Source organism: Lissotriton helveticus, chromosome 9 (assembly GCF_964261635.1).
Source record: "Lissotriton helveticus chromosome 9, aLisHel1.1, whole genome shotgun sequence".
Lineage (NCBI taxonomy): Eukaryota > Metazoa > Chordata > Amphibia > Caudata > Salamandridae > Lissotriton > Lissotriton helveticus.
The window spans coordinates 1,041,572,074-1,041,590,406 of record NC_136070.1 but is presented as its reverse complement, the minus strand read 5'-3'; the positions used below and the strand labels follow the sequence as shown (position 1 = coordinate 1,041,590,406).

General features: G+C 44.1%; 1 protein-coding gene across 1 annotated transcript in view; it reads right to left on the bottom strand.

Moving 5' to 3' along the window:
• The window catches only part of IPPK (inositol-pentakisphosphate 2-kinase), a 350,009-nt gene that overhangs the window by 202,547 nt on the left and 129,129 nt on the right, over positions 1-18,333 (bottom strand). Inside the window, exons 4-5 of the mRNA XM_078661382.1 lie at positions 13,244-13,310; positions 4,005-4,126 (exon numbers count right to left, since the gene is read on the bottom strand). Of these exons, the coding sequence (XP_078517508.1) occupies positions 4,005-4,126; positions 13,244-13,310 (189 nt within the window). The remainder of the gene's footprint in view (positions 1-4,004; positions 4,127-13,243; positions 13,311-18,333) is intronic.

Below are 18,333 nucleotides of genomic sequence, written 5' to 3'. Positions count from 1 at the left end.
TCTTCGTCGACGAGACACTCTTCGTCGACGAGACACTCTTCGTCGACGAGACACTCTTCGTCGACGAGACACTCTTCGTCGACGAGACACTCTTCGTCGACGAGACACTCTTCGTCGACGAGACACTCTTCGTCGACGAGACACTCTTCGTCGACGAGACACTCTTCGTCGACGAGACACTCTTCGTCGACGAGACACTCTTCGTCGACGAGACACTCTTCGTCGACGAGACACTCTTCGTCGACGGGACACTCTTCGTCGACGGGACACTCTTCGTCGACGGGACACTCTTCGTCGACGGGACACTCTTCGTCGACGGGACACCCTTCGTCGACGGGACACCCTTCGTCGACGGGACACCCTTCGTCGACGGGACACCCTTCGTCGACGGGACACCCTTCGTCGACGGGACACTCTTCGTCGACGGGTCACTCTTCGTCGACGGCGTGGAGCCCGTCGACGAGCTCGTCGACGAATTCTTTTTCGTCGGCGGTAGAGCCTTCAGAGGAGTCGACGACGAGGCGTCGACGACGGACGTCGACGATACAGGCCTCACAGAAACAAACACCATAGTTGGAGACGATGTCGACGATGACATAACCATACAAGGTTTAGGAGAGGAAAAAGTTACCGTCGATGTCACTGTAGTCGTCGTTCTCGTCGACGAGGAGGCTGAAGTGGACATCGCCATTGGAGGAGATGAGGCCTGTGGTAAATTCCTCTCAGATGATTGGGGAAACTTGATGATTGTTTCCTTTTTAGAGACAGAAGCGCTTTCCATGCCCCTGCATGTGGGGACAGCCTTGGATGTTGAAGGCTTATCCAGTCCCTTAGTAGGTGGTTGTTTTTTAGTCACCTTTGCCTTAGGTGATGACATTCCTTCAGGCGCAGGCCTCTTCCTAGAGGCTGTAGTAGAACCAGAGGCAATGGTGCCTACCTCAGAAGCAGGATTAGAAGAATCCTTTAGCCTTTTCAACCACAGAAGTAAACGACCCTCTCTATCCCTGAGTGTCTTTTGAGGCATGGTTCTGCAGATCTTACAGTCAGAGGCCTGATGATCTGGGTACAGGCAATAGATACACTTTTTATGTGGATCTTTCTCAAAAATCCGAAGCTTACCACAGCAGTCACAGGCTCTAAAGAGAGATTTCTTAGAAGACATCCTTGAAAGTAGAAAAATTGAAGTTAGAGTTAAGAAAACTGAGCAGAGCTCAGGGAGACTCCCTTTCACACGACATGCGGTAGAAAATCTGAGAGCCTGAGCCTCTGGGGAGAACATTCGGGTGGGTGCTGGCGCCTGATTGGCTGTAGTTTGGACTATACAAAATGACTATGAGAGTCATAGATGTGGAAGTTTTTCCTACTGTAGCATTGGCTACTTTACTTCCTGGTTCTTTTTCTATTAGTATTACTACATATTTATGGCATATTATTGCTTTTTTATGTACCGTGGGACTCCCACTCCGACGACGGGGAATGATTCAGGCATGTGAATCTATGAAAGACACCCCTAATACTGGAGAATCCATGGTCTCTTGGTTAGATGTCCCGGGGTCTAGTACTGGTAGCCCCATTGGTAGTACCTGTTCCGCGTCTGGCGTTCGCCTGGGGGGGGGGGGGGGGGGGAGTTGAATCTGGTCCGACCCCTCCATCTTCCTCTGGGAGGGTCTGAATTCCTCAGTAGGCCCCTGCCTAAAAAAGGAGGGTTGCTGCTGTGTTAAGATGTGCTTGGCCCCTCTGTTACGTCGGAACTATCCGATTCAGTAGATGAGTCAGAAAATGTGACAGGTACTCTGTCCCTGAAACGACCCCACGTGCCAGTCGGGAATCTTTGTTGATCTTGTGGGCCTACCGGGAAGAAATCTTCACATAGATAAGGGTTTTTTCCTTATTGTAATTTTTTATATCTTTGGTGACTTTCGTAGATTTTTTGTGATGTTCAAAGTTCTGGAAATCTAATATTTTCTCTAGGGCTGCCTTTGCGTCAGCAATACTATCTAGTTCGAGGATGGCTTGTTCTAGTGCCTGGATCTCTTCCAACTCTTTTTTACTATGTTCTTGGGCCGTATCAATGCCTAGCACCATCCAGTGCCTTGAGCAGGTAGTCCCGATGTGCGAGAAACCGGTTTTAAATTTTGGGTCTTGAATGAAGATAGCCGGTACGCTGCGCACCTGGAGACCAATAGGGATAACCTCAGCTCTTAAATAGTCGGTTAGCATGCGCGCATGTAACTCTGTGCGTATGTGTTTTTTCTTTAATCTTTCAAGTTTCGCAAATTTTTCGCTCGCCACGTCTGTGGAAGCTCTATTGCTTAATATTGGCCCTTGAAATAGTGAGGGCCCGGTGAGCTTACTCGCAATATATTCCTCCGAGTAAGTAGGAATCAATGGTGTGGATATTCTGGTATATACCAATAATTTGTTTTAAATTAGTTTTGTTAACTATGCGAGCATTGCCCGCTGTTAAGATACTTAATGCAACCACTCAAAGAGTGGAACCCTTGCAGTGTAGCCACTGCGCTAAGGTAGGTTTGAGAAACAAGGGTACCCCGTTAAAAGAACCAGGGGTTTAATATTTATAGTAGGTACAATGGTTCAGTGGAGGCCTGATCAGATCCAGTAACACACGGTTAAGTATTATTTGATCTACTGAAAGAATCGCAAAGGGATATAGAGCGCACGAATGCCCAAGGGCGTCTTGGCGCAGAGTTAAATGCAAAAAAAACGACTGGAGCAAGTGGTAACATGGAGTATGACTAAGATGTGAAGAGCCATGTTTTTACGGCCTTCCTGAATATTAGCAGCGTGGAGCTATTTTTTATTGAAAGTGGTAGTTGGTTCCAAGTTTTAGCTGTTTATTGAACAACCCACACAAAAGCATTTGCCTGCAGGTGCTGATTTAATACAAGGATCTGGAAGAAAATAAAAGCAGATATGATACTTGGAAAACAGAGTTTCAACACCTAGTGAACTCCGGGGCAGTGAAGTGTATGGCAATAGATCAAGACAGCAATGGCCTAGCTTAGCTGACAGCTACTGGTGCAGTAGGCTAACAATCCAAACAGTACTCCCAATTTTTTTCTTTATTTCTTTGCTAGTTAAGTCACTTTCCAGAGTGGATTTAAATTTGACTTTGATGAGGGGACATGTATGGGGCTCTTGACCCAGTGCTGTTCCCAATGTGCCAGCGATTCAGTAAGCCTCCATACTCTTGATTGCCTATGCAGCCTATGGAATTTCAAGGGGGGGGGGGCTGACTACAAAACATTATGCTCGAGGGGGGGGCGTGGCATAACAGAGCTTGAAGACCACTGCTCTAAAGGCACCTCTTCATGAATGTTACACTGTTATCTGGCATACCAGAGGGAGAAGCGCATGGATGACAATTCCTCCCAGTCACCTTTCTGGATGAAGAAAGGGTCAAGGGCCAAAACTTAGTCTACTGTCGTCAGACAACAACAGAATGTGGACTCTGGATTAAATCTGTACGCTTTTCTTCACATTGAGAGTACTCATATGGTTAGAGGACAAGCTAAGAAGAAGAGGTTAACTACACAATTATCTGTAGCAGTGGAGACATGGGCCTGTGAAACTATAAGGGGGACTGTGAAACTATAAGGAGGCCTCAATGACACATCAGACGTCAATTTCAGAGAACAAAGAGGTTAGGAGAGAAACTCTTCAAAATCAAAAGAAGCTTTAAAAAAACACACAAGAAAGAAGAGGTTAAAAAACAAAGGGATGAAAAAGCAAAGTGCTAACTAAAAGGTTTAAACATTCTTTAAAATGACTTGCTTTGAAAGAGTGGGAAAATGTGGGCTAACTTTATTTCTCAATTTAGAAATAAAATAAAAAAGTGACCGGCTATTATACGATGTTTTTTGTGGTCAGGTCTTGCTATAAAAGCACTTATCTGGGCAAACATTAATTCATAACAATACATATAAAAAAGGGAATCGAGTTTTACTGTGAAAAAGTACATCACATTAACGGTTTACGGTTACCTTAATCTCTATGCAAACAATAGGCCGGTGCTCCACCAAATGGCAAGTTTGTAGTCTCGTTAGATTAGGCAGGCACATAGCATATCCACTCAAAATGTCCATTGCTTTGTCACATCGGGATTCTGGAAAAAGCGGAAGGAAGAAACACAAATTGTTAACAGAACAGAATATGGAGTGGTCTACCTTCCTGTAACTGTAAGCTCTCGTTTACTTTAACAATAATAAACAGAATACAGAGAACCAGCTTTATAAAAAAAATATATTTTACTTGTGGTCTACCTTCCAAAACCCCACTTACTCTACAAAAAATAGTCAATTAAAATAAATAATTCCCAAAATATTTCTGAACACACAAAGTTTGTTTCCAAACCACAGTTGATTAAAAGCCACAACAAACTGACAGGTTAAATACCTCGGAGAATATGTGGCCTGAGAGGAAAATTAATGAAAGCACCTAACACTGGAAAGTTAGAAGAAAGCATCACTTTAATAAACTACACACACATTAATACCCAAACCAGAAAAGGGTTGATTGGAAAGTTGACCATAAATACCAAAAGCAGATTTTTAGGTCGAGCATTCGAGACCTCTTGTATATACTTTAATATATGCATATATGTGTATGTACTTTGTGGGCTCTAGAGATCAGCCCTAGGACTTGTCTCCTTCCGCTTAGGGACTTTGTTGTCTGTTCAACTGCCTCTAATTAACTGTCTTGATTGTTGCCTCCATTTAATTTTCTTGAAAGAAAACGGCCAGCAGAGGGCAGTAAAATACCAGAATCACATTAGCATGCTCTAGATTCCAGTCCATAGAAATTGTCTTCCACGAGCACCCGTAGACAATTTTTCTTTCAAATCTTGGATTTTCAGTGATATGACCACTGAAGGCCTGATTTTATATTAAAAACAGAGCTTTGGACTATACCATTTACCGCTGAAATGCAATATATCTCTCCATGTGTTCCCATACCTGGCATGTCAAGCAGTTTGGTGCTTACTTTCCCTCCATGTCAAAGATCAGTAGATGTTTCAGCACCCAGCCTAATGTGCTGCATAGCTAAATACATATAAGGTACCAAAGGCAAGACCGATTGCATTGCAAATACTTGTTTTCTAAACAGGTTAGCATCTTAGTTGCTGTCCTAGGTCAGGGTTAGAGATCCTGCGCCCTCAATTCACAAACCAAAACTTGTAAATATTTGTTACAGGAAAAAAAACGCCTTTAATTGTCATGTCTACTGCCATCACTGCATGACAAAGTAAGCTTAGCACCATCGATGCTCATGACGAGCGGCGCTCCAGTGCTCATGACGAGCTCAGCTCGTCATGAGCCGTGGAACGCTCGCATGCGGAGATAATTCCCCTGCCGTGCTGAGCGTTCCACGGGAACGGGTGTGCTCATGACGAGCTCAGCTCGTCATGAGCATGGGGGCGCTGCGCGCGCCTCCCCCCACCCCCGAGCACAGCTGGGGAATTACCCCCGCATGGAAGGGGTTAATCATGTCGTTATCAGCTGTTGCTGTAGAGAAAATATATTATTATATGAAATACAAACCATCACTGCCGTCAAAGATTAGTTAGTAAGGGCACCATGCTCTTGCCCACAAAAGAACACACGTTTCTTAGTGGTGTGTGAGTCCACTACTCTTATCATGAGTAAGGCACTAACCCTGTGGGGAGATACTGAGTGACTAGAGAGCGGTTGGATGCAGGCAATAGCTGTTCAACAAGTCACCAATGTAATGGAAAAAGAAAACACGATTTGACATAACGTAAAGATATGCATGTGTATATCAGCTGACTATTTGCAAATCTTCAGTTTCACATATTTCTAACAATGCAACAAACAAACACTCCTCTTTAGGTAGTCATTTTGCGGTAGACTGTTAGCCAAGACCATTGATTTGAATAACATTGTACATGTAATATACTGACTTATAGGAGGGCTTTCAGCCAGCGCTTTTCATCCACTGGTGTGTCAGTGTGTTATTCACATTTTTGTTTCGCCCTCCAAGGCATACAGAGAGCGATAGTTGGTCGGCCACTTCAGCTATTGGGTTACCTGGCCACTTCAACCATTGGGTTACCTCTCTGTGAGTGAAAGAATTCTGTTCATACACAATATGCATCTACCCACAAAAAGTAGTCCCTTTGTATAGCTTTACAAACATTTTTTATTAACATTGGTAAAGTCACGCTAGACGTATTGGTTTGCCATAGCTTTTTAGCCCAAACCTTTTGTTTTTGATAAAAGATTTTAATAAAAAAATATAATTATCAAGAGGGGCTTTCAGCCACCCCTCTTCATCCATCGGTCTGTTTAAACGCCATTCACATTTTGCATTCACCCACAGCGCATTACGATATGCCCACCAGGTCAGACTAGTTTAGCTATTGGTTCCTTTCACTGGTAGCTGCAGTATTCTTTCCCAGAACCATACTGCCATCCACAGAGAAAGTAGTAAACATCTGGAACTCCCAGAGGGACGCCTAATAATGAGAGGGGACATGAATAATTTCCCCGGAAGTAGATGTGATGGGGGAGGAATCGGCCACGGGTAGAAGAGTGGGCAACTTGGAAGACTTCCCGATAGCACTGGGTCTCAATGATATATGGAGTAGCTACCACCCCACAGTACATACACCTATTAGCAGCTCAAGAGAGCCTGTCCAGACTAGACTACCTGTTCACACAGACCAGCGGTCTGGGTGACTTTACGGAGGCGAAGCACATGGCACGAGGGACCTCCGACCACACCCCAGTGGAAGTAACTCTAAGAGGCCCATGAAGGACCCACACTCTGCCCATGAGGATAGATCCCTGGTACCTTAAAGAAAAAATATTCTCAACAGATTTCAGGAAGGGAGTCGGGCGCTTCTTCAGTGAGAAACTGGACTCGTGGTTACACTGTGGGAGGCGTTCAAAACCGTGCTGAGAGGACAGGCCCAGGACATGATAGGGGAGTCCCGGAAGGAGGTGATGGAGCGATAGTTTGCAGGCAGAGATATCCAAACTGGGTAATAGTGTAGTTGAGGATGCAGCTCGAACTCAGGAATGGCAACACCGGCTAAAATTAAAGCCGAAAGAGCTGAAAAGCCTATTAGAAGATAGCGCGAGCACAGGCTTTGGCTACTCAACACAGACTGTACGAGGAAGGGGACTTGGCAGGCAAACTCCTGGCATGGGTAGACAAGAGGCGAGCTAAGAACAAGTGGGTCCCAGAGATTATAGACGCAGAGGGGTGACACTACAGTAAGGGGAAGGAGATAGCAGAGGCCTTCACCAACTATTATGAGGAGCTATATTCATCGAAGAAGGGAAGATTGGTGACTGAATGCAAAGATTTCCTACAAGACATACGTTTACCTAAACTGACGGAGATGGACAAGGACATGTTAGAGGGCAATTGCATGTTAGAAGAAGTAGATAGTGCAACTCAGGGACTCCAATCAGGAAAAGCAGCAGGGCCTAACGGTCTACCGGTGGAACTGTTCAAATGCGCACAAAGTAAGATAGCAGAACACCTACTGACCATGTTCGCTGACGCAAGGGAGGAGGGGTCTCCTCCCCGTAACCAAAGGACGGCACTGATAAAGGGCATCCCTAAAGAAGGGAAATCACCAACAAATTGCAGCTCACACCGCCCGATCTCTCTACTGAACTACGAAGTGAAAGTATTAGCCAAGATCCTCTCCATGCTGCTATGCAGGGTGATCCCCTCCCCGATGCACCCAGACCAATCCGGATATATGCCCCTTAGGGGCACCAGACTGAACTTAAGGTGACTCTTTCGGGTCCTCCGCATAAAGGGAGGGGAGTCAACAGAACCCGCGGCGCTGCTGTCCCTGGATGCTAGGATGGCCTTTGACAGTGTGGAATGGGACTACCTCCTTGCAGTACTAGGGCACCTTGGGGTTGGGCTTAAGCTCGTCAGCTGGGTGAAGTTGCTCCACCACCTACCCTTGGCAAGAGTACAAGTTAACAACTCAGTGTCCAGGGAGTTTTGCCTACAGAAAGGAACAAGGCAGGGTTGCCCGCTCTTACCACTACTATTCACCATGGCTCTGGAACCAACTGCGGCATGGACCAGACAGGACCCTCTGGTATGGGGCATTCCATGGGGAGGGGAGTGGGAAAAACGCATTTCCCTTTACGGGGATGACATTTTACTGTACTTACATAAGCCACGACAATCAGTAGACCGAGAACTCCAAGGAGATTACTCGGGTTACCAGATTAACTGGGACAAATCCCTCCTATTTCCACTGACGGGTTGCAGCCCCAACCTAACCTCTAGATGCAAAGTCCACACAGAAACCCAGAGTTTTAAATATTTGGGAATCAAGGTGATCAGAGAACCACAATAATTCCACTGTCTTAATCGAACACCACAACTGGATAGATTCATAAAAGATGTGAAACAGTGGAGTTTGCTTTCCCTTACTCTTAGGGGTGGAGCAGCCCTATACAAAATGACACTGCCCGACTTTTATATACCCTACAAAATATATCTCATGAAGTTCCCCACACCTTCTTCCAGAGGGTGGAGGCCGAGCTGCGCTCCCTGCTTTGGGGCAGGGAAGCCCCACGTATAGCGCTCCGGAAGTTACAGAGAGGAGTCAATAAAGGAGCTTTAGCCATCCCAGATATCAAAAGTTACTCCTGGGCCACACAGTTAGTCACAATTAATGACTGGATGTTTTGGGACCGAACTGACCCAGCATAGAGGGTAGATAGGGCAGCGAGGGGAGGGGTGTTTCCTGTTGCTTTATGATAAGGAGGTCAAGAGTGCTCCCTACCCACACCCACATAGTCATTACAGTATTGAGCACAGTCACAAAAACACCTAGGTTGGGAGGGAAGACTGACACAGAGGACCCCACTTTGGAACAGTGCTGGACTCCCGAAGGTCAAAAAGCTGGAGAATGTTTGTAAGTGGTGACTGATGGATTTGGAAAAACTCAGGGACGTGTGGAGAGACCAAGCCTACATTAAATTCAAAACACTACAACAAAAATACGAAATGGGAAAGGGTGAGTGGTTAAAATACCTACAGCTAGGACATGCCCTTAGGAAGCACATCACCAGAGGTGAAACCATAGTAGAAGACTCCCCATTTCAAGACCGAGTGCTCACAGACCCACTAACCTGCAAAACAATATCGCTCATATACAAACAAATAATAAATAACTCAACGGATATTCTGGGCCCGTTAAGGACCACATGGGAGGGTGGCAAGGGAAATCTAGACGAGGAACGGGTGGAGTCGCTGTAGAGTCATAGGGAGATCGGAATACAAGCTAGGTTCAGATTAATACAACTCAAAATTCTCCACAGAGCGTATTATACCAAAACATTGCTACACCGCATAGGACACGCGAGGACAAACCACTGCAAGGCAGGATGTGGCCAGGAAGGATCACGGTCAAGGTAGTGGATCAACCAGTCTCAATCAAACCCAAGTGGTTCCTTATACAAATTGTAGGAGAGGAAACATGGCCACGATACACGAAAATCTGGCTATCCCTGGCAGCAGTGGTACCAAAGCAAAATGTGGCGAGATGCTTGGGGACGGTCGCCGCACCAAAAATAGAGGCTAGGAAATCCGACGTAGACTGGTGTTGCTAGCCTGAAAAAAAACATATACTTGAGCAGGGGCTGCCCAAAACAATGGGAGAAAATCTGGAGTAAATGGCAAAGGTATAGAGGATCGTAGGGGAACGGGCTGCTGCCCACATAACATCGCGCACTTTGCCCCTACTGGTACACTGCGGGGATACGGCTTGCGTGGTGGGTGGCTGCGACACAACTAAACAGGACCGAGGGGGTTTGAATGAAGAACCACAACTGTCGATCGTTTTACAAAATGTATACTTATGGCATGGTGTTTTCACTAAACGCAGTGCCGGAATTTCCGGGGTATAATACTCCTTAGATGTATTGTGATTTGAGCATCTACCCATAAAAAGAGTTTTAAAAAAAAATAACTTTTAAAAGTCAATTACCTGTTCATGTGCATACGTATGCAAGCACAAGTGTCTGTTTTTAATGTTTCTGTATAAAAGTTCTAACATACACATTAACAAATCTTTATTGGCAAAGCCAATAGGCTAGCAGCCAATGCCACTCCATGCTTGTTCATGCTTCCTGCTTGCACAATCATTCTCTTGAACTTGTTCAGAGATTTGAAAATTCCATTCTTTGAAAAACTGCCAAAACGTGCTATGCTCTATTCAGCTAATTTGGCCTGTGACTTTCGCAAGGCTTGTGCATTGTGCCCAGTCTTCCAATCTGTATGCATGCGTTGGAATGTAGGATCTGTAACTAGCAGGCAAGCAATGCATTCTGTGAGGACGGAGATGCATTTTGTCCCTGTGGCAACTGCAGTCTGTTCAGATTCAGAGTTATAACTCCTGCTCCTATAGAGTGTCGCAGTCTTATTAAGCACAGCTAGAACGCCCCAGATCTGAAAGAACCTGCTCAAATTCATAGCTGACCACATTCAATCAGAGAGGCAAGGTGTTGAGCTGTTCCTTAACAACCGACTCGTCCAGGCTTAAATGCAGCCCGAGGGGCAGGGAGTTCCCATATAGTTTAGCTGCTAGGAGCCGGAATGAGCACGCTCCTGCTCGAGCTCTTCTGATCCTGGGCACATGTGCAAGCCTTAGGTTGACCGATCTAATGGCCTCTAGCAGGGCTGTATCAAATTACTGAGAAAACCAGGACCTGTGTTGTGGAAAGCGTGGAAGAGAAGATAGAGAGTTTTGATTGTATACATTGTTCCACTGCTAGCCAGTGAAGAGCCATTAAATGAGAAGAGACTGGCTGATGTCTGGGAACACGCAATAACAAGAGGACAGACGCATTCTGGCTGGTCTGCAATCACTTCTGCAAATTCTGTGCCAGGCCCAGATATAAATGATTTGTGGAGTGGGTGCGAGAGCATCAACCTAGTGCTAGAGCAACATGAACTTAGCTAGTTCTACAGCGTCAACAACACAGCATGTCCTACATCAACGCACAGCAAATACCACAGCGCTAGGCCTAGGTGGTAAATTCCGTTCCGCTTGCGGAATTTAGTTAATTTCACGTTCCGCGGAGAACGCGGAATTGCCAAAAATTCCACGATCTGCGGCTTCGCACACTTTTTTGCTTGTTCCCGCTTTCAAAATATGTGTTTGGAAGATACTGCTCCCCGAGCATGCAAACAGCGTTCGCAAACAGGAAAAAAGCATTGCTAACGGGCGGAACAAGCAATTCTGCATGTTCGCGGAACTTTTGCGTGCTCGTGGAGATTTTTTACCATTTCGCGGAGCTTTGCGTAGCGCGACTACGCAAATTCCACCCACCCCTACACAGCTGCATCAACGTAGCCAGTGGTACAGCAAATATTACAGTATATGAAACACAGCCTGTCTAGTAACATACAACAAATACTACAGCACCAACACAGCCAATAGTTCATTAACAATACAGTGAACACAACATCAGCATCATAGCGACTGCTCCATCAAAGCACAGCAAATCCTACAGCACCATCAACACAGCCAGTGCTACACAAGCAACACAGTGAACACTACAGCATCGTAAACACAGCCTGTGCTGCATTAGCATACAACAAATACCACAGCATCATCAACATAGCAAGCGCTACATCAACTGTGAATATTGAGAAAGTCAGTATCAATGTGAATACCGATACATTCATAAATAAAAACGAAGTTGCATCTTTATTGACGAATTTGCCTGGCGTGAACTACACGTCAACTCCGACTCAGGAATACATAGTCAGGCAGGTGCTGAAATCGAGGCCTGAGGTCACTGATTGACAGGTCACAGGTGGGGTGGTAAGTAGCAAACAGGAAATTCCAGATCAATCCCACAGATTCCACAATGGTCCAGAGAGATTGGCCCCAATAAAGCACACATGGCCGGAGCAGTGCGCACATTCCCAAAACACCATGAAGTCAGTTGGCACATGAAGTTAGGAACACATAGCCATTCAGGACACATCACACACAGTGATCACGGGCTCCCCAGACCAGACACCTGGACACGTCACCCACTGGCCCCATTGTGTCCACGCAAGGTCGAGGCTCACCTGGATTCCTCATTGAATACATTCATTTATGACTCCTAAGACAGCGATTAACGTTCCTTACTAAAAAGGATCGCCGGAACGGTTTATGGCATTCAAAGAAATGTATAAAACCCATGTAAAATCAATTGTAAGTTGAGACAGTCTTCAGACCCTATGCCTGTGGTTGCTCTACTGGCTGCACGGTTTAATTAAATGAACTGGTCCTGTTCTGCCAAACGCCTTTTGTCTCTTGATTTTTTTCAAGGTATTTCATGTTCAAGTACCATTTTGTCGAGCCACCATTGGTGCTGATTGGTACCTCTGTATATTATTTAGTGCAAGTGTTTTCATGAACTTGCTCATTGATTTCTTCTCTTATATACATTTTATGCAAAATAAACTTCTAAAATATTCAGTTCTTTATAAAATAAGAACCCACGACTCAATCACAACATGAAGAGATATACAGAAACACAGGTGTATATAAAAAGAATTCTATCTTTCAAAGTTCATAAAGGGTACCTCACATTTAAACACACAATGTAGCAAGAGGATAACATAGACACTTGATAGGTCCTTCAATGCCACAATTGTATACACTTTTTCTCACATGGATTATTTTCAGAAAAAAGTGTTAAAGTCGACGTTTCGGTCTCTAAGCATTCGTCCATGAGACCATCTTCAGGACTATTGTGTATAATACAGTTGACCCCTGAGAATTACTTCACACGACCCAGAAATCCGGTACCATTATCGTTGTCAACTTCTATATATAGGCGAGGGTAATCGTTATTCAGTGCCTGTAATTTTAATAATCCCCGTAAAGATAGTAGGGCTATCTGGAACTTTATTCTACTGTAAATGGAGTTTTTCAATTACTTCTCCAAAGAATGTTTAAATTATGTAGATTCAATCTGGTATTTCGGTAATCATGTGAAAGAATGGCAGTCTATCCTCCGATCTGCAGGATCCAGGAGCAATATCGAACACCTTGACATCTCCTAAAATATATTATCTCTCCATTGGACTAACTCTAGAATCGTCCTACAAGATGTAAGAAGAATGTAGAACCTATCAGCAGGAGGCTAGTAGTGTTGAATAAAAAGAGTGTTAACGGAGTGGGTCTGTATGAACAATTTTTTTTGATGGCTCTTACCTGGTCTTTCAGACTGGATCTTCAAACAGAGTCGTTTCAAAAAATCCAAAGGTAGCTGAACAACCTCCTATAATAAAGGATATCCTATGCATTAATACATTATTACATTATAGTCTAACAGATGCAAATCATGCCATCTTCATAAATGGTTAAATATGAAAATGAAAACAGATAAAAGAATGGCGAAGAGCAAGGCATAGTTTCAGCTCAGAGTGAAGAACAATATTAAAATTATCTGAAATTCTTCAACCCTTAATCTTTATTTGTGAGCTATTAGCACTATGTTTGGAATTTCCACACTAGAAGCGGAACAGTAGGATGGAGAACAAAGGTCTGCTGGAAACTAAATAGAACAGAGAATTTAACAGATTCTTAAGGAAATAAAGTATCCCTGCAAACTCGACAGTTTCTCTTGTTGTTCCTTATTACTACTAGCACATGAATACCGATGGGCCCAGTAAAAAGTTACCAAACCCATGGATTTACAAAGTCAGTGGGATCGCCGCTGATGAGTTGTATTTCACCCAGGAATGTCACCCTGCTGCAAGCAGGCGAAGTCTCCTTTTGGAATAGCGAGGAAACATTTGGAAATCTGCACGACCAGGCGGTTTTCTGTATGTTATTTCTCAAAAACATATCATAATTCCTGTTAATTCATCTCTTCCGAAATTACTAGGGCCTCTGGTAACAGTAATTTTCATGGAGGATTTTTATGGGCCACGTCAAGAGGGCATTGTCTTCAAAATTGAGAAAATGTAAAGGTCTCACGTCTCTAATAAGTAAATACGATGGTTCCCCAGATATGTAAACAGTTATATGAACGAAGGCTTGAAGAATTGCCCACTTTTCAATTCCTAGGTAATCATAACATTAGATTCAAAGGAAATAGGTTTTGTGGATCACGGTGTATGTCCCAAGCTCCAATATGAATATTTTCCATTAACCCACTGTATATATCTACTCATACCATTCAAATGCACTGCCAAATCCAATGAGAGTTTACTTAAAATGTGATTTGGATGCCTGGTGTGGTTGAAAGTTGAACCATATAACCTCATTGGTGCCAGGCTCCTAAACCCTCACCACCCCTTGTTGTAAATAAGGCTCCTAAACCCGCCATGAAATCCTTAATAACATCCTGGATTAGATTAGGTCATTCAGTTTTTACCTCAACAGTTGTGACATACCGAGCCCCCTTGCTGTCTTTTTAAGCTGCAAAGTAAAAGAGATTATGGTCACTGAGCTGCACTGACAGCAAAGAGGGGGTCACATGATATACTACCTATATGCGATAAGTGAGGAGCTTAATGAAAGCTCAGTTGTATGGGGCTAAGGTGGTGAACAGACGAACAATCTCACCCGCTGGGGCATCGGGTACAGAAAGTCCATACCCTTTACAAAGAAGAAGCCTATTACCCAGATATTATGCAGTAGTTCCAGGGATCACACAATTCACAAAGCTACGCAAAAGAAATGATGTGTCCCAACTTGGACTAAGCTTAGTCCGCCTCTTCTTCTACCAGTGAAGAAGAGACGTAACTGAGTTCTATCAGATTGTGCTGGAATCAAATATGACAGAAACGTGGGACCACCTGTAGGTAGTGACATCTACAGGCCCCAGTTTGTGGAGTAGTGAGGGCTGGAGAAGATTTTCTGGTTTTCTGAAATGGACATGTCGTCCAGGGTGATCCACAAGTGCTAATGCTATAGATGGAAGTTCTAACAGATGGAGGGAAGCAGAGCACACTTAAGGCCCGGTGATATTCTTTAAGATACAATTTCACTTTATAGAAATGTTAAGAACGTCTCTAGATAAAAGGATGATAATTGACAGCATGCAATTGACACCAAGTATATAATAATCACAATATGGATATGATCAGGAGTAGAAATAGACAGACATTATGAAATCATTGTTAACCATATCATTTAGACTGGCGAAGAAAGACATAGATGGTAGTGTTCCAAACCACAATTAACAACTGGCAAATGAAGAAAAGGGATACAATATTATTTATTTTGTAAATAATATAATGAAATGTAATAAACTGGAGTATTGAAACCAAGAATGGCCACACAAATGTACCACGGTCTAGATATATATATGGGCATTCTTGTGTTGATTTGCATTTATAAAACAACTATTTACAACCATCACATTGTCTCTTCAGTAGTTTAATGTGGTTGTTGTCTGAGTTTGTGAATCCTAAATAAAACGTTAAAAAAAATGTAAGTAATTTACCAAATAAGTCACTTTAGCTTTGATGGAATGAGCCATCACACAAAACTATGGGGCATGCAAGGAGAACCAGTGGAAAATGGAGGATGTTACTGCCAAATGTCCAACCGTTGGTCCGTAGAACAGAGACCAGTTTGCCTACATAAAAATGTATAGCACACCAAAAATAAAGGTTGCACAACATATAGAAAAGGAGGGGAGTGGAGGCAGAAAAAAGGATGGAACAAAAACATGCTTATTTCAATGAAATTCCATTAGCATCTTCGGAAAATGGTGGGAGGAGGCCTAAACACCTTCCTGCCTCAATGGAACACGACGTGTTAAGAGAGGCACAGATCCTAAAGCACAGTGAAGAACCTGGATACTTGGTTCATCTATATGCAATTAGGCAAGTTGACTTTCTGTGACAAGGCAACATTTCAGAACTTTATGACTGTGCTTGAATACTGCTCTCTGGTGAAGTCGATCTATATTTTCAAAGATGCTTAGGTGGACAAAAGTTTGCTCATGGAGCACCATATTTTACAAATGAACAATGGTGGGAGGAGGGCGTAGAATTCACCACTCAGTAGAAGTCGTCTGTGCTCCTTTTCTTGCAAATGGCACGGAGGACTGATAGCATTTCCTTTCACGTTATCTGCTAATACAATTCTACAGGCAGCAGCAGAGTTGCAAGTTTATGTACAGAGGTTCGTGGTGTTGGATGTGTGAAGCACTGCGACTCTGGATTAGATTACTGTAAGGACACAAGACCAGTTTAAACCCAATCACTGTTAAGTGGAGGAATTCCTAGATCTGTTTCACAACACACAGACGTAGATCTCACTGCAATGTGCCAGCTTCCCTCTCCCATATCTAAACTCTGTTGAGGCCGTTGTGACCACAATGGCAGGCAGATGAGACTCCCCTCCCAACTAGAAGTCTGAAAGCACAGGATCATCAGCTCAAAAGACGGTGTCAGATATGAGTGAACATGGTAGGCCTGTGGTGGCTGAACTGCAATTGACCACAGTGCTTTGCTAAGGATAGATTCAAGACACACATTAAGTTTCATGATAGATAACCATGTAACAACAAGTATTACATTGAAATGCTCTTGAGGAACAATTCAATGAACTGTTGCATAGCTGCTAATTAGTCGGGGAAAGAAAATCTTTGCAAATTCAGAGTTCAGAATTGTCCCCAAGAACTGGATCAACCTGAACAGAACTGAGAAAGATCTGAATGGTTCAAAGAAAATCAACATCTACAAAAAGTATAGAGGACATGGGCAAGACTGTACTCAGACAGCTCCCTTTACAAGCACATCACCAGTTTAAGATCTGGGTAAGGATGGTAGTAGCAGCAAGTTTTCTGCAACCACAAAGGAGAGCATGCAGAGCCATCATTGAGAAGAGGAAATGGGTATTCAAGCTAAAACTCATTCCTTTGTAGCGTTAGTGTTGGTTTCTCCTACGGAACCACACATATTTGCTGTGATCTTGTGGGGTAAGTATGGGAAAATGGGTGGCATACCGATCTAGTAATAAATTGTTGGCTTTTCTGGTCAAACCAAGCATGTTAAACAAATGCTGGAGAAGAAAGTGGTTTAAATGTATAGACCCAAAATAGGACACCAAGCCCAAGAGGAGAGTGCTGTCTGCTCGAGGTATGGGGTGAATATATACCTTGGCCTTGATTGGAAAAAGTCAGCACTGGATGGAAAGAGGACAGGGGGCTGGCTAGTATTTCTTGCATATCTGCTGATGGGGGAATGTCCTCTGTGTGGTACAGTCGTGTTCCTCTGCAATGAGTGCCCAACTGAGTGGATCTAGTTTTCTGAGTTTTTTATGTGAGGAGAGTGACAGGGAAAGAAAGAGAAAGCGCGCAGGACTGTACCTTGACATGAGTCAGGTCCTGGAGACCCACATAAAATGTGCCCTCACTTGAATACATGTAGCATGGTGGCAGCAGTGTACCATGTTCTGTGAATCAGTAGATGTAACCCGAAATATTTATTGTGTCACAGGAGTGGAGGTCTACTGGCCCACTCATGCAAAGCTCCTTTGCCACATGCTAACATTGCTAACGGCTCTCTCTCTCAAGGTGCAATTGTATACAAGTGACCCAGAGTAATCAAGGCCAGCAAGCTTCATGTATCTGTGCATAAGATGGAAGCGAGGTTGTTTTCCCAGGCAGTGGAAGTGTATTAAGGACATTCCTGGAGCTGGAGGGAGAAGATTAGACACTGAAATGAGGAAAAGGGAACAGGGCTCCCTTTGGAAATTTAATTAGGTTATTTCCCTGTATAACGCTACTGATTACTCGTTCTGAGCACAGACAGAAGATGGCTGGTGTGAATGGTGGGAGATAGTGGGTGTCAATGGTGGGACCTCTGTGTCTGCTATTCAGAGTCTGAAAGGCTTTATAGGGCAGGCCAACCTTTTGTCTCTCACTGTTCAGAATTGTTGTTCATAACCAGGTGAAGAAAGCTTACACCTCTGTGTGCCTCTGTTGCGTTGCTCCTCACCGGGGAACATTAACCCTGCTATGAGGAACATCACTCTACCAAAAGGTTGAGTCAAGAGGACAGCCTGGAAAGGATACATGAAAGGAGAACCAACTCATGTTGATTCTGAGGGTACAGCCAGAGACTCTACATGCCCTCTGTTTGATCAGTTTAAAGTGGGAGCTGCTGACACACTTGCTGATCCTATTCCAAGTTCTGTTTGACCAGAGTACCCTGAGGACTGCTGTGTAATGGGAGCTGATGTCTGCCTGACCGCCAGCTTCCCAGAGAGGACGTTACCTGGAGTCTAATCTGGAAGGAAGAGCAGTCTCCCTGTCCTGAAGCGCCAGGAGGCGGACCAGC